This window comes from Mustela nivalis, assembly GCF_964662115.1.
Source record: "Mustela nivalis genome assembly, chromosome: 10".
In the NCBI taxonomy this organism is placed as follows: domain Eukaryota; kingdom Metazoa; phylum Chordata; class Mammalia; order Carnivora; family Mustelidae; genus Mustela; species Mustela nivalis.
The window spans coordinates 56,660,478-56,682,998 of record NC_139029.1 but is presented as its reverse complement, the minus strand read 5'-3'; the positions used below and the strand labels follow the sequence as shown (position 1 = coordinate 56,682,998).

The 22,521-nt window shown below is 34.7% G+C and overlaps 1 protein-coding gene across 3 annotated transcripts; it reads left to right on the top strand.

Moving 5' to 3' along the window:
- Positions 1 to 3,032: 3,032 nt before the first annotated feature.
- On the top strand, positions 3,033 to 21,773 carry ZRANB2 (zinc finger RANBP2-type containing 2). Of its 3 annotated transcripts, none has more exons than XR_014299865.1 (11): positions 3,079 to 3,368; positions 5,859 to 5,911; positions 6,003 to 6,111; positions 7,178 to 7,260; positions 12,704 to 12,780; positions 13,052 to 13,186; positions 14,313 to 14,482; positions 16,012 to 16,098; positions 18,050 to 18,208; positions 19,292 to 19,361; positions 19,906 to 20,000. XR_014299865.1 is itself a non-coding variant. In XM_082687931.1 (11 exons), exons 1-10 carry the CDS (start codon positions 3,313 to 3,315, stop codon positions 19,319 to 19,321), a joined length of 963 nt encoding a protein of 320 aa, XP_082544057.1. In that variant the 5' UTR covers positions 3,079 to 3,312; the 3' UTR covers positions 19,322 to 19,361; positions 19,906 to 21,773. The 3 variants fall into 3 exon arrangements, 2 of the variants coding, with proteins under 2 accessions (XP_082544056.1, XP_082544057.1); XM_082687931.1 differs by having other exon boundaries at positions 19,288 to 19,361; positions 19,906 to 21,773; XM_082687930.1 differs by lacking the exon at positions 19,292 to 19,361 and having other exon boundaries at positions 3,033 to 3,368; positions 19,906 to 21,773.
- The last annotated feature ends 748 nt before the right edge of the window (positions 21,774 to 22,521 follow it).

The window sequence follows — 22,521 nt, the reverse complement described above, 5'->3', positions numbered from 1 at the left end:
TAATGAACATTATTATATACATCTCTGGTGAACATTATGTGCATTTCTGTTGGGAATATACTTAGGAGTGGAGTTTCAGGACCATAGGTATACATATGTTTAGAAGTTCTGGACAAATGTTCTCCAAAGGAGACACATCAATTGATACGACCACTGTGTATAAGAATGTATAAGAATGTGTTGTTCCACACCCTCTCCAACACTCGGAATTGTCCAAGTTTTTCATTTTATTTTTTTTAATAAATTTTTTAAAAGATTTTTTATGTATTTATTTGTCGGGGGGGGGGCGCACAAGCAGGGGGGAGTGGCAGGCAGAGGGAGGACAGACTCCCTGCTGAGCAAGGAGCCCTGCATTACCTGAGCCCGAAGGCAGACCCTTAACCTACTAAGCCACCTAGGCAACCCTGAATTTTTCATTTTAATCATTCTGATGAGTATATAGTAGTAATTTGCATTTCCTTGATTTGCACTGCCAGAGCCAAGATGAAGTAGGATCACTATTCTTTCCTACTGACTACAGCTAAAAGCTCAGATCAAAATTAAAAAAAAAAAAAAAGCAACTACCTGAGGACTCTGAAAAGTAAACAAAGATGGGCAGACTGGGGAGAATCAAAGCTGGAGAAATGCCCTATTTGTTTTTGCTATTTTCTCCCACAGCTGACTTCAGGCCTGGTCTCTAATAAAACTAACGGTCACACAGGCAGCAAAAATGAAGAGAAATATTGTATTTTTTTTCTTTTGAGAAATATTGTATTTCTAGCAGGATAAATGGAGAAAAAGGTTTCTGTAAGCCAAAGGTTGGGGGGGGGGGCAGAACACCTGGCTTCCCCCCCCCACCCCGCCTCCTTTTCTCCATCTGGGCTTTTACTTGAGAGTTGGGCCTTAGACTTGGACCAAGAAAAACCCTGTCTTTCTGAACAAGGGAACTCAGAAAGAAGGTCTCTGTGGTATGAGGGGCACAGAGGGAATTCACATTTTTTTGTCTTACTTCTTTGCCCCAGTGTGGGCCCCAGTCAGCTATTGCTGCTATGGAAGACAGCTAGAAGTCCAAGAAAACCTTCTTATTTCTGACAAGAGGAACACAAAGAGGGGTCCCTACAAAACAGAGAGCATGAAATGAATATCAAAAAGAGCTGTCGAAGGGGACCCCCTAATTCTATGCATAAACTCATATAAATTCTGTTCTCACACCTGAACTAAGCATCTGCAGGAAAGACACAAAGCTGTATAGCAAAAGGTATGTGAACTGAACTATAATTTAAACTACATTGGTCTCCCCTTATCCGTAGGATATATGTTCCAAGACCCCCAGCAGAGGCCTGAAACTATGTATATAAAACCCTATATATACATCTTTTCTATATGTTCATTCCTATGTTAATTTATAGCTTAATTTATAAATTAGGCAATAATAACTAAAAATGAAATAGAACAATTACAGTAATTTACTGTAATAAAAGTTATGTTAATGTAGTCTTTCTTGAAATATATTTTTGTACTGCACTTATACTTTTTTTTTAACATTTTATTTATTTATGTATTTATTGAGCATGTGCAAGTGGGAGAAAGGGGCAGAAGAAGAGGGAGAAAGAGAATCTCAAGCAGACTCTGTGCTGAGCCCCGAGCCTGATACGGGACTCCATTTCACCGTCCAGAGATCACGACCTGAGCCAAAATCAAGACATAAATGACTGAGCCACGTAGGCATACCTCACTCTTTTCTTTTTATGTGAGATGATAAAATGCCTATAAGAGGAGATTAAGTGAAGTGAATGACATAGGCATTTGTAACACAGTGACAAACCCCTGACCTTCTGAGGTAAGTCAGAATCATCTGCTTTTCATAGTTGATCACAGGTAACTGAACCCAGGAAAAACAAAACTGCAAATAAGGGGAACTAATGTATTGCCCAAGTTCCAACATAATTCTCCGTGTTGTATGTATAGGGCAGACTCAAAGCAGAACAAAGCCTTTGAAAACTGAACTGTTAAGGACCAGCACACACAGAAAGTGAGACTGAGCTTGCGGAACTGTATCAAACTGGATTGATTGCCTCCCAAAACAAAACAAAGTAACCAATATTCCCCAAAGGCTTTTAACAGGATCCATTCAAAGTGTCCAAGATAAAAACTACAATTACTCAACAAAGAAAATTAATCAATATATAAAGAAGTGGGAAAATATAACCAATTCTCAAGGGGGAAAAAAAGCCCAGCAGCCCCTAAATGACTAAGAGGTTAAAATCATCAGACTTTAAAGCACTTATTATAATTAGGAAGTAGTTGAAAATGTTCTCTGTAGGTATACGTCATACTCTAGAAAAATTCTTATATTTTGGTACAGAAATCTGTGCATTAGAATATTTATACCACCGCAGTTTATAATGACAAACCTGTTAAATAGAAGGGATAAACCGCCACCCAAAGAAATATTATCAGTATACAGCAGTAAAATTAAGGAACTACAATCACATGCAAATATACGCAACAACCTAAAATCCAACAAATTTGGAAGTACACTGTTGAGTGAAAACAAAACAAAACAAAAACAAAAACATAACAACCAACTATCCTCGTAAAGCTCAACAGTTTAGAAACATAAATTTTTCAAAAGCAAAAAAATAAACCCAAAAGAGGAGCATGTTAACTCTGGAGAGAAGCAAGGGGTAAAAGACACACTGATAATATTAACAATACTGGCACTATCCTAGTTCTAAAATTATTGGTCGGTTCCCACGTGTACATTCGACGTACGCGTCAAAACCCAGCAAGTTTCTAAGTGATATCCGTGTGCTGAGTGCATGATTAAAGAACAGAGTTCTCAATCCTTTATTAAAATAACTTCTACAAATACTTGACTAGCCCATCATACCTCAACCGCTAAACCTACTAAGCAATCCGCGGTCCCAAACTCAAACCTGAGTACAGTCACTTCCGCCTGGGCTCCCTAGCTCCGCCCATATGAGCGGAAGTATTTTTCTTTTGGGTCCTCCCGCCTGTAGGGGGCTCTCCGAGGCTTCCAGTGCCACGAAGGCCTCCCGCCTGGGCTGACCCTGCGGCGCCTGTTACTTTAGCTCTAGAGAATTCATCTGCACTGTAACTCCTTCGGCCAGAAAACAATCGCACAGGCATCTTACTCTGGACTATAACGTTCACACTCAATCCCCGCCGGGGGTCCTCATTATCAAGCCCTGGTGCAGTGGTGCGTCGGAGTCAGGCGTCGTTGGGGACAGCCCCGGAGTGCCGAAAGTCCCCAGCCCGCTTCCTCCTGCGAAGACGTAGCTGCGGGTGGCTGTGGTGGCGGCGTCCAAGATGTCGACCAAGAATTTCCGAGTCAGTGACGGTGACTGGATTTGCCCTGACAAAAAGTGAGTTCATGAAGGGTCCCAAGTTGGGGCAGGGTTTATCGGTGGAAGTTTTTCAAGGTTCTCTCGGCGTTTTCCGTTCTCACAGTCTCTGGTACCTCAAGCCGGGTTGAGGCGGCGAACCGCCAGCTCCCAGGCGGGAAGGAGGCTCCAGTCTCTTCTCTCTGAGCTCTTTCGGGGGCCTTTGTGTTGAGGAGGTCTCCAGGTTTCCTCGACATTTTCTCTCCAAGGCCGCCCCTCTTTTTCGAAAGCGAGATGGCCTACCTTTTTGCCTCCACACCCCACCCCCGCCTCGGCCAGGTTTCAGCGATAAGGAAATCTCCAGAGGAGGCCAGCTTGCGATTGGATATGCCCCACGTGACTTTTTTCTGCGGAACTTTTATTCGCGGGAAGCTGCTTTCTCGAACTCGGTGTTTTGGGGTTTTTTTTTTGCTTCTCATAATTTGCCGTGGATTTTTGGTTGTTTTGTTTTGAATTTTTTAATTTCAGTTTTGTTCCCTACTGTTTGTGAGTCCCCCCCTTACCCAAACACTACCTTTCTTTTATGTAAGAAATTCTGATTTTTTTTCTCCTCATTGATAATTTCCTCACAACAGTTGAACCAATCACCTTGTTAAAGACGAGAGGCCAGTGTTTTTGCCTGCTCAGCCCTGGAGATTCCTGCATCAGAGAAGCACGTGTTTCAGTAGCTGAGCTATTTGACATTGTTGCTGAAGCCACTGTGCTCTATTAAATGGCCACATTCTTTGGAAGGGTGCTCAAATAAACGCACCTATCTGGAAACACATGGAAAGTAATTGTCCAAAAAATGGCAAGCACAACTCACGTTCAAATAAAAATCTGTGATTTCTTACTAAGTTGGCTTCCAACATCATAGAGTTAGCGGTAATAAAGCGGAGAAACTTTGAAACAGACATGGGCTTAATTCCAGTTCTATTGCTTACAGACCATGTAAATAGGTTATTTAACTCTAAAAAACTGGTATAGAATAGCTCCACTTTAATGAATACACGATAGTATAGATAATGTGTAGAACAACAAAATCCACAAAATGTGAGTACTCTTGTTAGCTATTGGTAGTAGTTTTAGAAAAGTTAAATCAATTACTGCCCCTAAAGGACGTTAAATCCTTATTTCCCCAACATTTGACTTCTATGCACACCTTAAGTAGTTAAAGGAAATATTGTTGTGTTTATTTAATAATAAATGGATGGCCCATTTGCATGAAGATTGGGATTACCTGAAGGATCAGGTCAGCCTAACAGTATTGAATAGAACAAATTCATATGCTACAAATAGCATTGGCCTAAGTGATACAGACTGTTGAAAACATTCAGAAGATTAAAAACTTGTGATTTTTGTGTTGTGGGTTACTTGTAGAATGATGTGCCTTTGATGGTGTCATTATGATAGCATATGCAAATACTTGAAGTAGGTCGAAGAGAGTATCTTCAGCTCTGTTACTGTTAAGTGAATAAAGTATTATTTCTACAGTGTGTATATTCAGGATATATTTTCAGTGCTTATTTGGATCATAAGGCATTGATTTATGGGGGAAAATGTCTAAAAATCATATGGAATGCACAGTTTAGTGCCCATTCCATAATTCATACATTTATTTCATTATAGTATAACACCTAAAAGAAATCAGCTTTTTAAAATTTAAGATTTGCATGTTATTCAGAGCATTTAACAGGCTTTTACCAATATACAGATGCACTTTTAAGACCATTGCTAGAGAACCTGGTAATTTTCTTGCTGGATATAAACAAAGTGATATTGTGTTGCACCATGTTGAGTTTATTGGTTGTGGTGGTTTTTTTCAACTAGGTTTCAGAGGTTTGGTAAATAACCCTAGAAAACTCCCATTTCCTTGTGATTATTGAACTTACCTACACTTTTAGTTAGATTGTAAGTTTCTTACAATCCATCTCGTTTGTAAAAAGATTTTGTCGAGACCCATGAAGCCGTCTCTGATTTATCTTTATTTTCCCACTTGGTCCATCTTTAGGATTATGTATTTCTTACAATACTTAATGTATTTTTGTACCTATCTTCTTCTTTCTGTACCAGGATTTATTTTGAGTTGTTTTAGTTCTCGGTGCCTTTCAGTAATTGTTGAAGTGGAGTCCTATCTTAGTTCAGTTTTGCCAGGGGGATTTTGTTATAATCAATGGTAGATGCCAATAGAACACTGAAACACCGAGATCAAATGACTAACCAGGATCACATAACCAGTTAGCGAAAGATTGGAATATTTTTATCCTGAACTTATGATTTTAAATCATACGTTTTTTTCCACCTCATTGCAAGGATTTGGGGAGGGGGGAATTGGGTTTTTTTTGTTTGTTTGTTTTGTGATTTGACTGAGATGGCATTAGAAGTTCTGGATGTGGGTATATAATAAGAACACATTAAAAGTTGTGCCTATAGAATTTTAAAAATTCTGTAGATTTAAATATTATATCTATATATATTTTTTTTTATTTTCAGATGTGGAAATGTAAACTTTGCCAGAAGAACCAGCTGTAATAGATGTGGTCGAGGTAAGCATTTAAGGAAGCTTCTATTACAACTGTATATGGACCATTTTTTTAATTTCCCCAGATTCGTAAAGCATTATTTTCCTATTTTCAGAAAAAACAACTGAGGCTAAGATGATGAAAGCTGGGGGTACTGAAATAGGGAAGACACTCGCAGAAAAGAGCCGAGGCCTTTTTAGTGCTAATGACTGGCAGTGCAAAACGTATGTGTTTTAAATTATCCGCTTTTTCTTCCATAATAACATGTCTAACCTTTACTTATTAGTATTTCCAATTCTTACTAGTCACATTGACAAACCAAGTAAACCTTTAAATCAAAGATACGTTGATTGTTTAGTCCATATCTGACAGAGTAGTATAAAGAATTCTTAAATTCTATTTTTTTTTAAGGGCAGTATTGGTTTTTACTGTGATGAATTATGTATACTAGTAAATGAATGCTTAAGGTAAGCTTGCATTCCCAAAAAAGAGGGGCTATTTAAAACTACCAAAACCTACTTCTCTCATTGAAAAACCTCAAAAATTTTTAGTCTCTATCATTAATACGAAATACACTACAAAATTCATTTTGCCTGTTTACAAGGTAGATTTAGAATCATAAGTTGTTTGCCATAATTATCTTTGATCAGGTAGTTTTCCTTAATACTTTCGATTTTCAGGTTCTGTATAGATTTTTTCCAACTTTCATCTTTTCTGTTGTGCAGATGAATTGCATATATGAAAAAGGACTGAATCAGAAGAGGGTTTTACATAAATTCCTGATCCGATAGTAAATTTGTATTGGAGAATTCTCCAACAGATTAAATCACTGGATTTTATATGCTGTGAAATTCAGTGTTTGCAGTTACTCCTCAAAAAAAATTTAACTTTATTTGGAGGGTATAACCTTACTGTTCTTTGAGGTGAATTTGGAGACTGAAAAATTAGTGAAACCTTTAAAATGAATTTTCCCCTGAAGGCATCAAAATCTTTGTAGGTATAATTTGCCTCATATTTTTGGAAAAAAAAAATGACAGGCACTTCTCAAACTATATAGCTTTTGCTTCTCTGCTTAAATAGTTCAGTGTTCTGTTGAAATCTGTATTTTCTTTTCAGAAAATTTCCACTACTGGTACATTTTCTTTGTTTGCAATATTCTTAATAAATGTTTCTTTATGGTAGTGATTTCATCCTAGTTTTTATTTTAAAATTTTAGAATGTCAAAAAATTTTACTTTTTTTTCTTAGGTTGTATTATAGCCTACTAATTTGGTATTTTTCTCTTCTAAAGATGCAGTAATGTGAATTGGGCCAGAAGATCAGAGTGTAACATGTGTAATACTCCAAAGTATGCTAAATTAGAAGAAAGGACAGGTAAAATACAATCACATTCTAACTAAATGATTTTAGAAAAACTAAAAATTAATTGACAGTTCTATCATCTTCTCTTAACAAGAGCACAGTAGTTGAAGATTCTGTCTGTTTTGCCCTTAGGTTTTTATCTTGGTATTTTTCTCTCATACCCAGAAAAGATCATATTTTATTTAATAATAACACAGTTCATAAAATACAGTATTAGAGAGTCCTATACTGACAAATAGTGACATTAGAAAGGGCAGAGAGTGGATGCCTGGGTGGCTCAGTCAATTGGGCAGCTGCCTTTGGCTCAGATCATGGTCCTTGGGTCCTGGGATGAAGTCCCACATCAGGCTCCCTGCTCAGTGGAGAGCCTGCTTCTCCCTCTCCCTGCTGCTCTGCCTCCTTGTGCTCTCTTATCTCTCTGTCAAAGAAATAAATAGATAAATAATCTTTAAAAAAAAAAAAAAGGCAGAGAGGCTATTCTTTTAAGATAATTGTCTAAAGGTTAGGCAGTAATTCTCAAATTTAGCTGTGCCTTGGTGTCATTTGAGAAACTTTTTAAAAAACAGATTTCAAAACAGAACCATGAAAGCTCTTTGGGTGTGTGTCCCAAAAATCTGTAGGTGATTTGGGTGGTGTTTGGTAACCATTGGCCTAAGTAATAGGTTATCTTTGGCTTTGTGTGTTCTCTGTGGTAAGATGAAAATATTTACCTAATTGAATATAGTTTTTCAGTTATCAGCAGTTAACCCAACCATATTATAAAATCTGACTTTATCATGTAGTGACTCAGACATCACAGAATCAAAGGCTTCTGTATACAGTTATCATTGTCAGACTTAGACTTACTAAACTACTTCCCTGTTTCTTTTCCTTGAGAACGTCACACCACTTACACTGTGTGGTTTCTGAGGGTATGAGACCCATTAGCCCTTCCAGAATCACCTGGACCAAGCCTTCGAGGCTGCAACAGAAATTCTTGTTTTATTCTCCCCCTTTTTTGTTTTTTTTAATTCTTTTTTTTTTTTTAATAATAATCTCTCATGTGAGATTATAGTCTAGTGTCTAGATATTTTTTTCTTTTTCAGTCCTCAAGTGTTACCCCACTTTTCTCATTCTTGGCCTTTAAATTGATTGGATAGATTGGAGCCTTCTCATAAAGAGTCTTCCTTTTTTTTCCTTCCTTCACCTTTAAAGTATATGTTCTATCTTTTTTGATCTTTTTTCTTCCCATACCTCTGGTAGTTTGTGTCCTTTTTAGATTGATCATCATCTCCCTGGCCACAGAATATTTGTTGAGTTTCTTCAAGATTCAGTCTCTTAAGTTTTCTTTCTTTGCTCTTTATTTTCTGGGCATTTTTTCCTGAGCCCTTAGTTAAAGTAATCTTTGGCACACATAATACTTGGATATATGTCTTCAGCTGAGCCTTCTTTGACCCATATATTAAACTGCCTATTGAACATTACCATCTAAATTTCAACCTTATTATATCCAAACTGAACTCATGATTTTCCCCCAGGACCTGGCCCTCTTCTACTGATCTCTTTCTCATGATTAGTACTACCCACCATATGCTTGTTGCGTAAGCCAGAAATCTAGATGTGCTTAGTAACTCCTTCATTTCTCCTCTGTTCTCCACCCTCTTCCTCCCGCAAAATTCTTTTCCACCACTCCTCTAGATAGGAATACCACTATATCTTGTCTTGGAGAAATAGCTCCTTAGCTGGTGTCTGTATATATTCTGCCCCCATTTCTCTGTTGGCAGCCAGAGATGTGATTTTGTTGTTGTTGTTGTTGTTGTTTTAAAGATTTTATTTATTTATTTGTCAGAGAGAGAGGAGCGAGAGTGAGCACAGGCAGACAAGAGAGGCAGGCAGAGGCAGAGGGAGAAGCAGGCTCCCTGCCAAGCAAGGAGCCCGATGTGGGACTCGATCCCAGGACCCTGGGATCATGACCTGAGCTGAAGGCAGCTGCTTAACCAACTGAGCCACCCAGGCGTCCCAGAGATGTGATGTTTTGTTTTGTTTTTTTATTGTTTTTTCTTTTGTTTTGTTTTTTATTTTAGAGTAAAAATTTCATTGGTTTAAAACTGTTTTGTTTATAGGATAAAGTCCAAAATCTTTAACAGTTTTTTAAATTTTATTCCTGAAAAGCCTTTTGTCTATTCGTATTCTCTGACCTATTTTATGAGTCTTTTAAGTTTCACTATTGCAAGAGCAACTGAAATCCTCAAAGTTTGATGTCTTCACTTTTCCTTTACCTAGTATTTTTTTCTGTGATTCTGGTGTCTTGACTCTTTCTCGCTTCTCTGGCTATAACTAGTAGTCTTTGCTGGTCACAGTTGTAGGTGTAAAAAAAAACCTATACCATTGCTCTCCAGTGTTTCTTTACTATTTTTAATAAGGAAGTCCAAGGTTCTGGGAAACATTTCCTAAGCATTGGATAGTTTGCATAAAAGAAAAGTTGATGTACTACTGAAAGATTGCTGACTTCTCTGTTATTCCTTCAAATAATTATACAAATAATTTACTCAGCCATTCTTCTATTTTGAATAGTTTATACATTAGTAATGTTCTTGTCAAAAATTGAATTTTTTCTATGGCCTATATGAGAACATGAAAATAGCTTTATATTTGCTATGATACTCACTTTAAATTAATTTTACAGGGCTCTTGGATTTAGGCAGCTGCGGTAGACTCAGGTCATGATCTGGGATCCTGGGATCCAGCCCCACATCAGGCTCTCTGCTCTGTCTGCCTCTTTGTCTGCTTCTTCCTGTGTCCTCTCCCTGCTCGTGTTCTCGTTCTCTCTCTCTCTCTCTCTCTCTCATTCTCAAATAAATAAAATCTTCTTTTAAAAAAAGTAATTTTACTTACATACCTATGCAGAATTACTTGTGAATTATAGTTCACTTTCTAAATCTTGCAGTAATTTATTTGCTGTATCATTTTTCAGCTATAAATTACTTAAATATGAACAAAGAACTGTCTAAAAGCCCAACTATTGGTTTTAAATACGATTGTTTTAATATTTTTACATGTTTCCACATAGTAATAGTCTGGTGTATCAGGCATTTTTTTGTACTGCTGACCTGAAAATAATCATGCTATATTGCATTATATTTGTTCACTTGCCTTTTTTTAATTTTCATATGTAAATTAGTTCCCATCTACATCCTGTGGATTTTTGGGGGTTTGTTTTTTAGTTTTTTCTCCTTTTAAGTTTTTAGAGTTTAGTTCTTTAACTAATCATCTCTTAAAATGACTTACTTTCCATCTAGATGCTGTGAAATTTGGGGTTTTTCCTACTTTTAAGTACTTTGAAGCTTATATCTTTATTATTAGTCATCTTTTAAAAGTTTGTTATTATACTACGCATACCTTAATCTCAGGACATACTGATAAAATATTAAATATATCTAGAGGTAAACTATAGTGAATTACAACTTTCCACAGTATTTGTAATCTAAAATTAGCATTGAGTATGAGCTGTTTTCTTGAGGTTCAGGGTACACTTGTTTGTACTTGTTTTTCTCTTTTTATATTTCTGAAAAGCTAGAGCCAAGATTTTAGTAAGGAAAAGTTATTACTGTTATTTAATACACTCTTCATTTGTACATCACGTACAGAAGCAAAAGGAAATTCTTGTATAATACAGTTGAAGTCCATATTGTCTCTGAGATAAGGTAGGAGGAGGAAAGAGATCACATGCAAGTATTTGAGGGATAAGCACCTACACATTGCAGTGTTCACTGATACAGACTCTAATGAAGATAAGATTAATTTAATGTGATTTTTTTTTAATTTTATTTATTTATTTGACAGAGAGTGAGAGAGAATACCAGCAGGCAGAGGGAGAGGGAGAAGCAGGCACCCCGCCAAGCAAGGAGCCCGACATGGGGTTCGATCCCAGGACCCTGGGATCATGACCTGAGCCGAAGGCAGTTGCCTAACCAACTGAGCCACCCAGGCACCCCTAATGTGATTTTTTTTTTTAAGTTAAATTTATTACATTCTGTTGTTGGGACAATTATATCCTTTCTACTATTTGTGTCTCTTATAAAATGATGATAGGATAAATGATCATTTTTTAAATGCCCATGATTGTCAATATTAAAGCCACATAGCCTAAGGTCTTTAAAAATACTTTTTTGTTCATAAATTTATTTAGGTTTTGCACATTCATGAAATCCTTAAATCTTGGACTTGGCTGCCTTTGTGTGCTGGTACTGCTCTGCGGCATGTACAGTAGTACTTAGATAATGTTGCTCTTGCTGACATAGGTCTGTTGTGTTTTTAATGGCAGATTTATTCAAAATCTCACTCTTTCTAAAACTAGCTCCAGTTTCTCTTAAGTCTGTGTCAAAAAGCTGTTGATCTAATTATAGTTAGTTGTGACATCAAAGAATAGTGGTTTGCTGATCTTGATTACTTTTTAATAAAATATTTTCATTTTATTTATTTATTTTTTTTTTTTAAAGCTTTTATTTATTTATTTGACAGAGATCACAAGTAGGCAGAGAAGCAGGCAGAGAGAGAGGGAGGAAGCAGGCTTCCTCCTGAGCAGAGAGCCCGATTCGAGGCTTGATCCCAGGACCCTGGGATCATGAACTTAGCCGGAGGCAGAGGCTTAACCCACTGAGCTACCCAGGCACCCCGAATATTTTCATTTTTTATTGCCTACTTCATTGAACCTAAGTGACTTTGAACAATGTATTAAAAATATTTGTATTAAAACCAACTTGGTGTTGTGTATTATGTCATCATGTTTGTTTATATAATGAGGAATATTCCAAACCCTAGCTACATTTTATTCCAGCAAAAGTTCACCATATCCAAAGATACCAGTCTATTTGCAACTGTACTCAGTGAAATTTGATTCTTAGTTCTTACTGAGTCTACTTGTCTTAGAAGAATTATGATAAAGTATAGAGGGAAGTTATTTTAAAACCTGGGTTATAGCATAGATTTGAAGGAGGTGTTTTCCACCTGGGTATCCTATGCATTGTCTAAGTCATACAGGACATTTTGAAATTGAGAAGAGCTAGGAATGTAGCAACAGGCTTTTTTTAGCTGATGTATCTAAGTTTAACACTCTTCTCTGTAGTGATGTTTTTTAATACGCTTTTTTTAGGTAGTAATTTATTAGCTAGACAAATGTAACTGATGAGATTTTTCTCTTTTCTCCATTGCTTGGGGGCAGTTTTGACATTTTTGTTGTTATTTTTGTTTTTTTATTCATTTGACAGAGATCATAAGTAGGCAGAGATGATGAAGCAGGCTCCCTGCCGAGCAGAGTCTCCAATATGGGGCTCGATCCCAGGACCCTGGGATCATGGCCTGAGCCAGAGGCAGAGGCTTTAATCCACTGAGCCACCCAAGCGACCCAATTTTGACATGTTTTTATTATTTTAATGAATTGTCATAGGGTAACAATTTATGCCCCCTCCATTTTTAGGCTATGGCGGTGGTTTTAATGAAAGAGAAAATGTTGAATATATAGAAAGAGAAGAATCTGATGGTGAATATGATGAGGTAAGCCATATGTTAGTGTGCAGATTGAACACAAATTAGAACACATTAAAAAATACCTAAAATGTAAAGGAATAATAAATGTATATTTTTGTAAGTATACTCTGTACCCTTTAAGACAGCTTATCATTTTTAAGAAGTCCTAACTTAAATACATAATTGTTGAAGTTAACTTGAAAATACTTATTTACTTAAATATGTAAAAGTAATTTCTTAGAAAAAATAGTAATTTTAAAACATTTCGGCTAACAGAAATATGAAACTTTTTCTCTAGTTCGGACGTAAAAAGAAAAAATACAGAGGGAAGGCAGTTGGTCCTGCATCTATTTTAAAGGAAGTTGAAGATAAAGAATCTGAGGGAGAAGAAGAGGATGAGGATGAAGATCTTTCTAAATACAAATTAGATGAGGTAAATGATTTCCTTGTCTTATTTCCGCTTAGTCTTATTTGAGCTATGATATAACATGAATCTTTTCAGTGGTTTTTGCCCAATAGTGAAGATATGTTTTTATGTATTCATTTGTTCTCAAAAAGATTTTGAACTTCACTCTGCCAAGCACTATTCTCTGGAGTTACAGTAATGAGACAGAACCATCCTTCTTTTAATGGAACTTCAATTCTAGAGCGGAAAGATATAAATGAATGAGATAATTTAGATAGCAGTGGTAGTGTAAAGATAAATATAATAACAGAACATGAGAAGAGCTACTTTGGTTTCAGTGGATAGAAAGATTTTTGAGGAGGTGAATTTGAGCTGAGACCTTGAATGATAGAATGCTGGCCACAAGCAGAGAACAGCAAATTGAAGTCATTTAAATAAAGGAAAGAAACAAACAACATCAAAAAATCATAATAAACTAATGTGGTTAAAGCAGAGAGGAGAATGTGGTGAGAGGGTCAAACACTATCAGGTCAGGTGGTATCCATTCTGTGAGTCCAGAGTCTAAAGTTTTATGGCCTGATGTATATATCCAGATTAAGGGTACATTTGAGGTCTGATCCTAAGAAGCCCTCAAATGCTACTTATCAAATCATTGTGGAACAAGTTTTTTAAAGCTTGTTTCCTAAGAAATGAGATCAAGCAAATCTGATCTGTTTCAGATTTGTGACTGTCAATATAATAACATACTGGGGAGGCAGAATGGAGACTATGTGAGAGGTTATACTGTAATATACTAAAGAAAAGAGCAAAGCTGTGAACTTAGACTAAAGAAGAGGGATTCAAGGACTTTTAAGGGGTAAAACTGAAAATTCTTGACAGCTTACTTGGTAATTGTGACAGAAAAAGAAGAAATGAGTATGACTTTTAGGTTTACTTCACTGAAATGTCTGAGATAGTCATCTGTTTATCTGAGACGAGGAATATAATGGGCAGATTTTAGGATTGAGAATTTGCTGAAATGTCGATGGAACCATATATCTGTTGATGATACCATATATCTATATGGAGATGTTGAGTGCAGACAACTGTTCATCATTCCTAGTAGATAGCATTCATACACAAATGTGTAAATAATTGACTCAATTCTTGTTAGGATGAGGATGAAGATGATGCTGATCTCTCAAAATATAATCTTGATGCCAGTGAAGAAGAAGATAGTAATAAAAAGAAATCTAATAGACGAAGTCGCTCAAAGTCTCGATCTTCACATTCACGTTCTTCATCACGCTCATCCTCCCCCTCAAGTTCAAGGTCTAGGTCCAGGTAAACGGGTACAGGTCAAGGGTAACACCAGTCAAAATGTCAGTATCTAACTTCTTTATTTATAAATTTTGTTATTCTTGACTGAATAAGCTTTCCTTTTTATTTTAGAGATTTCATTCAAGTCAGCATTTACAAAATAATTTTTCTTAGTGGCATGAAGTTATTGTCTGGTATTTTCAGAAGTGCAAACCCATTTTTTTAGCACCATGCCTTTTATTAAAATAGACTTTTTAAAAATTAATTTAAATCATTACATATAGTGATACTTAAAGAGGTAGTATACATTTAGGTACTTTTAAGTAAAAGGAAGATTTCACTCATGATGTCAAAGGCGAGTATAGAAATTTTCTAGACACTAATTATATCATTGGTTTTAATGGACAGTGTTTTAATAATTTACTTTGATGTAAGTGTTTTGAGTAAAGGAGGAAATTCAGACATATTAGTTCTTTTGGCTTAATGCTCGAGATTTTGAGATGTCCAGGAAAAAGGATTTAGTTGGTGTTGTACTTGAATATTATTTTGCTAGTAATGTAAAATTTTAATAATACCTGATTGCATAGTCAGCAGTGAAAATTTTAGGTGAGCAAAAGCAGTACCTTCTATAGACAGTGTTCTCTTGAAGAATTGTATTCGTGGTGCAGTGAAGCCATGGACCATGAATTTTAATGGTATTTAGGGACAAAAATATTAGCTAATTGAGTACTTAACAGATAATTTTTGTTTGAGTACTGTAAAGTCTGAAAGCTTACAGGTGTGATAATTTTAAGATTTAAATGTAATAGTAATCTTTTGCTGCAAGGTTTTACTTCAAGGGATAAATTAAAGGTATATATTAGGTTAATAAGTGAATTTTATTTTCTTTGTGATTTTTAAAATTTAAATAGGCCGTATCTCCCCTTGTGTCATTTTTCAGTAATTACCTAAGACAATGACAGGATTGTTAATGTGTTATCTCTTTAATTCCCTAACCTTTGAGTAGACAGAAAACAGCGATTAAACATACATACACATGGCGTCATACTTAAAAAAAATGTCATATTAGCTACAAACAAAGGAAACAAGGAAATTGGTAGAGATCAGGGAAATTGATAGAGATCTATCAGAGAAATTAAATTATAAACAGCATTCATTATTCCTGGATGTATAAGTCCTCAGTTGCTTTAAAAATTATTTGTGAACAGAAAGTACTTAATGAAGTGAGGTAATGCTTAGTGTTTTTATTTGTACATTTTGAGTGATTTTTGTAGTAATTTAGACAAAATTTTGTAGTAATTTAGGCAAATTTAAGTAAATTTAGTAAATTGGGCAAAATTTAGTTGTTTTTTTTTTAAACTTAAGTTTGGGCATAACTATTGAAGCAGTAAACTGTTTAGTTACTGTAAAATACTGTATTTTGAAAATATCTATCTCAAATAGCTGTCTTTTTATATGAAAATGAACTCTAATATATATTTTTCTTTCAGTGTTCATTTCACAAAGTTCATTTAAGTGGTCCTGGAAAAAAAAATCCTTCCATGTTGTTCCAGGTCCCGTTCAAGAAGTTCTTCCAGTTCGCAGTCAAGATCTCGTTCCAGTTCCAGAGAACGTTCGAGATCTCGTGGGTCGAAATCAAGGTGAATGAGGTAGCATCTCTCTGTAAAGAGAGAGAAAAAATATTTAAAGGCTGCAGAAGGCGTTGCTGCTTTTTTCCTCTTAATTTGCTTCTACTTGTCAATTTTATTTTAGCATTAGAAAACTAATGCACTTGCCTCAGCTTAATTTTCTCACCATGAGATGTTTCCATTGCCAGCAATGTGCCAAGACATTCCCATGATTGAATTAAGGTTGCAATTTTGCATAACGCAAGGTTTGTTATTTTCGTGCTAGGTAAAATATGCTGAAGTAGGAAGATGGAGCCAAGTCTTACCATCAGATCTCTAGTACATTAAAGTCATGTTTGCAATAATAGTTCAAATAAAATTTGAAATATGCAGAGAAAAAGTTTACTGTGTTCTTAAAAGGAAGAAAATTAACCTTGCCCCCAAACAGATTTTGTTTTGTAGGGCAGTTCTTTCTGTATTTACAGAAACTATTTTATCATTTACATTCAGATAAAGTTTCTGGAATGTTTCATACATATTTCCATTTTTTGGTAATATATAAAATACTACAGAATTACAAATACAAAATGTTTTACATAAATACTGTATATAGAACAAACACTCCTTAAACTTTATAAACTAAAGTGTGGTTGGTTAAAAAATATATATGTTGGTTAGTCTAGGTAGGATGTGGTCTTAAGCAAGCATTACTGTTAACTTCAAGTTGCATTTAGTCGAACCTGTAAAGGAAAACAATTTGTGGAGAAGCAAATAGAAACATTAGTGTTTACTTTCTTGAAGTTTTTTCTAAATTTGGTCAAAATATGCTGCCCTTTAAGTTGATTTATTGATCATTTATTTAAAGCATCTAACAAGAATAGAAAACGACTAAAATTCCACTTGTGTGGAAATTCACACTGAAGTTTTAGGATAGTTTTTGGTAAAAAACACTTGCTTAGTAGAGCCAAATCTGTAGCATTAACAGGCATTTGCAGTTTAACATTAAAGGAAGAAAGAATGGTATGCAGGCTTGTAGTAAGCCAGTACAAAATGGAGAGCAAGTGAGTTTCTTGTTACTATGTATTATCAATGTTTTAGTACTTTTATTTGAGTGCTTCTTAGGTGAAGATCCTTAAGTCCTATATCCCTTTGGGAAGTACTAGAATTCAGATTTACAGAACAGCCTTCATGTTCTTCCCAAACATTTTTTTCATTGCTTATAACTTTCCAAAGAATTCTCCTTTTGGGCTTTCTGATTTTATTTTAAGCCCAAAGGTGAATTTTTTGGGAAGTTTGAGCTAAATTCCTTCAACCAAAATATGTAAATGAAGAAAAAATTTTGCATTAAACATTTGCACATTTACTTCTGCCTGAAACATGTGAATGTCAACACTTCATACTTCATGAATAATAGTCCTTCATAAAAATAAAGATTGTTAATATAAATCAAAGTTTTAAAGTTATTCATTTTATTTTTCTTTATTTGACAGTTTAATAGTTACTTTTCTTTCCCATTGCTGTCCTCAATCCCTGCCTCTTATATAGCAACTCAACCAGTAGGTTGCATAATTCCTCAGGGAATTATTATATTTGCCTCAGGAAGTTGTATATAACACAAGTTTGTTCCCAAATGGGATGATGTTTTCTAGACATAAAGTCATGCCAATGCAGTTACCTTTTGGTTTTGTTATTTATGTATACTTTAAAATGTAAGTCTTAAGTTAAAAAAAATTAGTTCCATAATATATTAAGCTGGTTTTAAATTGTAAGTGATGAACGCTTAGAATGTTAAAGTAATTGTACTTAAATAGAATTGTTTTCATGGTTGAACCCAGAAGTCTTCTGTTGAGTATGCAGTAAGTATTCCTTCTTACAAAGTTTTCAGTTGTATGTCCTGTTTATTTTTGGAGCTATCTGTTAACTAAACGATCTGCCTCATTTCTTCTTTTAATGAAATGTTTGATTTGTTTCTCAATCAATGAAGATCCAGCTCCAGGTCCCACAGGGGCTCTTCTTCCCCACGAAAAAGATCTTATTCAAGTTCATCATCATCTCCTGAGAGGAACAGAAAGAGAAGTCGTTCTAGATCTTCTTCATCTGGTGATCGCAAAAAAAGACGAACAAGATCACGGTCACCCGAAAGGTTTGGGTTTCTGTAGAAATAAGAATGGGTGTTCTTAAGTGTGTTTATTAGATTAAACTTCCTAGTCAAGGATTAGATTTTCATTTTCTCCTTGTTCCAATTTTAAATTACACTTCTCAACTTTGAACTTCAAAACCATTAATTATTTTGTTTATCCTGTGTGCTTGATCAGGTTGCTTAGAAAAGTCATAGATCAAACTACTCTTCCACTATCTGGTCATTTTATTGTTTAAATTTTTATTTTCGTATATGATTCTTATAGCCAACTCTCGGTTATTGTCTTTTAAGATTGTAATTCAGAGGCTGTATGTAGAAATAATTTAGAAGTTGATTTTTAAATGTATTGATTTATGTTCTTGAGTTTACATTAAATATTAGAAATCAGAATTCTGGGGCCTCTAGTAAAAAAAAAATTAACTATATTATTATTGGAAATCTTTTCTCATATAAATATGTATAAATGCATTTCCACAGCAAATTATTGTTTTATGCCCTTCATCTATAAGGATATAAGGAAATTGTTCTTGTAGCTAATAAATTTTTCATCTTGCAGTCCAGATCTTTTATTTTTCCCCCTAAGAGAAAGACCTTTACTGGATCACCTTACTATATTGACATTTTTAAAATTTAGAGAGGGCAGGTGTCCTCTGTCAGCCTTTTCTGCAACAGGCTAATTAATTACTCAGTTTCATTAACTTTCTCTACATTCTCAATGTCTAATTATATAGGCATTTTAATGATTTCCTTTGTAGTCTTTGCAAATTTTCCATATTCTTTCAGCTTCTGAAAATAAGAAATAAGAATCTAATTATTGCTGGGTTCAGTGGTAGAGTTACTTCATGATTCCTTTGTGTACAGAATGATTAATTTTTCTTCACATTTTAAAGTTTAGATATTAAGGTTACACACAACTAGTGTTGTTTTTGTGCATTTGTTCCTTTGTAAGAAAATTACTCCGTACTTGAGTGAAATTCATTCTGTTGCTTTCTTACCACTCTGCAAATTTATATCTTAGCCACATATAATCCCCCTAGTTTGTTGTCATCTAAACTTAATGAACATGTTCTCTATTCCATAAGCCAGGTGATTGGTGAAAACACTAAACAACCCTGAGCCCAGGGCCAACCCCTCGGAACACCACTACTTTACCCAGGTTGATATATTGACTTATTCATATTAGCTGCATGAATATAACCCTATAACTAATTGTATAATCATCTTGTGTGACCTAGATTTCCAAACATAATTATTTATGAATAGATATTTTCATACACAGAAGCCTTGCTTTATTTGTTTTACATATAGACTTACTACACACTACAGTGTATCACAGGGATTCATTTAGTCACACTTCCATTACCAAGTTTATATGCTTTTGTTGTATATTATCTGTAATTTTACACATTTCTGCAAGGCTTTTCTTCATTACCTTAAATAATTGAGAGGTGGCTATATCTTGAAAAGAGAAGATATTTGTAAATATAGAGAATTTTAAATTATGGTTATGCTATTGCTGAGCTCACACCCAACATCTAAATACTAGTTAGTTGTTATGTGTATACATTTGTATCTTACATTTTAATTATTTTGCCCGCATATTAAGGTCTTATTTTTTATATTTTCACAGTCTTATGAATGAATGCTGGATAATCAACTTTAGCTTACTAGATTATCTGCTTTCTCCTTATGTCTTACAGGCACCACAGGTCATCATCTGGATCATCCCATTCTGGTTCCCGTTCAAGTTCAAAAAAGAAATAATGTATTAAAATTTACATCTTAAAAAAAAAAACAGTACAGTGCATGAAGCATATTTTTTAAGAAGTTGGTGTCTTACTTGGTCAGAAGTGCTAAATCTGCTAGTAGAGGTGCATGCCTTTCATTGCTTTTCAGATCAATACAGCTGTGTTTATTTGTGAAATTAAAAGTTAAATAGTATTTTAAGCCATAATGCCCCAAAATATATGCTCTATTTGTCATTCATTATTTACAACCATTTGCTTCACTTAAAACCATCTCAGCTATGGCAAAGTACTTTGTTTCCTAATTTGAACTCTTGTTTTTTTTCATTTCCGAATATGAACTGTCTATTGACTGAAGACAGGATAACCTAGGCTTGCCTGAACTTGGGCATGGAGGCAAGACTGTGGTAAAGTAGTTGGAAACAATCTGTTTATGACAATTTGGGAAGAGGAGTCAACCTGTTTATGTTAATCTATGTCAAAGTGATTCTTACCAGAAAAAGTTAAAACTCGTTGAAAACAGCCAACTGGAAACTTTTATTTGAAATTCCCTATGCTGAGGGTGCCTTAGAATCTTTGTCTCTCTCTTACTCTGTTTTACGTTTTGTATCACCACATTTAATGAAGAAAAATCTTCTGAATTGCAGAAGGGATGTTATTCATTTCTCTTTGACACATAATTTTGAGCAAAAGTGTAAAACCAGTTCCTCTCTTTACTGGCATTAATGATGAGAAAGTCGTTTATTTCAAAATGTTTATCTTAATATTTTAAGAAGCTTTATGTGATACCCTTTAAAAACCCAGTTATCACATATGGTAGGGTAGACAAAGTTAAATCATAGTTAATGAGGAACAAATTGAAGAAAGCTTCAGAAGAATATTTCTCTGAGTGAAAGACCAACAGAGATTCTGAATTTAAGTGAACATTTATTTGCCTTGGGATGTTCAAACACTGCATAAAATTTTCTTTTTAGTAACAAATGAATGCTTATTTCTGCATGACACGCAGAATTACTTGTTGTTCCTATTCACTTGAAATTACTTATGGCTTAAAATACTTTCAGAGTTTGTTTTATTTCTCAAAATTAAAATCTGGTCACTTGAACCCCATTTTGTCCTCTGGCTTAAAAACAGAAAGGTTTCTCTTAGCAGTATCTTCAGTGACAATGCAAGGTAAGTATATTAAGGGAAATCGACAGTGCACTTGGGGACTTTTTGTCATGGGGGTCAGTATCCACTTTTTGGTTTTTTTCCTTAATTTTAAATTATTGTCTACTGCAATTAAAAATTTTAAAGTTTTAAGGTGTTTAGTAGACAGACCAAACGGAATTATTTGTTTTTTATTTTAAAATGAGTGATTTTTCTCTTCAAGTGATCTAAAGGTGAAAGCAAAAATACCTTATGTAGAAGTATTTTGACGATATTTTTACAATGAACTTCCCCTTGTTTTTTTACGTCTTAATTTTCTTTGCTACGTTTACTGTAGGTTGCACAAGAACTTTTACTCTCTTGTATTTGTGCCTCAGACTTCTTGAAAGTCCACCTTCTAAATTGCCCAGATGATCTTCTAGAGTCTACATGTTACCATTGGTTTATTCTTGTGCTTTCTGTATTTGAAACTTTGGCTGTACTAAGCAAATGCAAGGTTATAAATTTAGCTAATAGTTTACAGACAATTCAGATGATTATGATTTCATTTGGTTTAACTAAGCTGTACTAGTTCATTTCATGAGGAAATGATGCTGTAGACAAATGTAAATAAAGCTGTGACTCAAGCATCAAGTGGCATTTGTGAGAAATAAATTAGAATTTTTAAGCTCTGAGTTAATGTTCATTTTTAAATTAATTATAGTCCTGTTACTTTTGATTGTGCGTTTTAAATTCTTTATATTCCTTTACCTTTGTATAACATCACCCTGTGTTTATATGGGAGTGCTTCGTTTAAAACATACCAGATTCATGATCAACTATAACCTTGGATACTCAAAATTTTTGTGACTTTATTTTTCATGGAGAATACCCAAATTCGTTGACTATTTCCTACCACAACATCACATAGTTTATTTCATGTGATAAAATAGTACTCCATAGTGTGCTTCTTGAATTAACTTAAAACTGACTTTTGGACACTGAACAACTATTTTAACGGCTAAATTTTCTGAAGTTCCCATTTAGAATTCTTTTATTTTAACAATATTTGAGTGGTATCCTATGTTTGCGTTCAGTACAAATTTAAAATGCAAGATAACCTCTAGGCACAGTTATAAAAGTAAAATAAGTCTTTGTTTCCCCTTTTATCTTTTGTATTCTGGCATCCACAGCTAGTGTGTAGATGTTGGTAAGAAGGCAGGGTATTTCTCCACTCTGCCCCCTGTTTTTGATACAGTTTTGAACTGTTTTATAAGTAACTTTGTAGCTTTACTGAACTGGGAAATCGTGTGAGTGATTTTAATTAAAAGACAATTTAAGGTATGTAATAAGAGATTACAGGCATTATAGGATTCTCCCTGTTAGTTTTACATACTGTTTTACAAAAAGCAAGGTTACAACTTAAGGAAATTTAGAATTTGT

Coding starts and splice junctions, on each gene's coding strand:
- ZRANB2 (XM_082687930.1), top strand. CDS start 3,313: ATGTCGACCAAGAATTTCCGAGTCAGTGACGGTGACTGGATTTGCCCT. Junction 3,369..5,858: donor TGGATTTGCCCTGACAAAAA/GTGAGTTCATGA, acceptor TTTTATTTTCAG/ATGTGGAAATGTAAACTTTG. Junction 13,187..14,312: donor CTAAATACAAATTAGATGAG/GTAAATGATTTC, acceptor AATTCTTGTTAG/GATGAGGATGAAGATGATGC.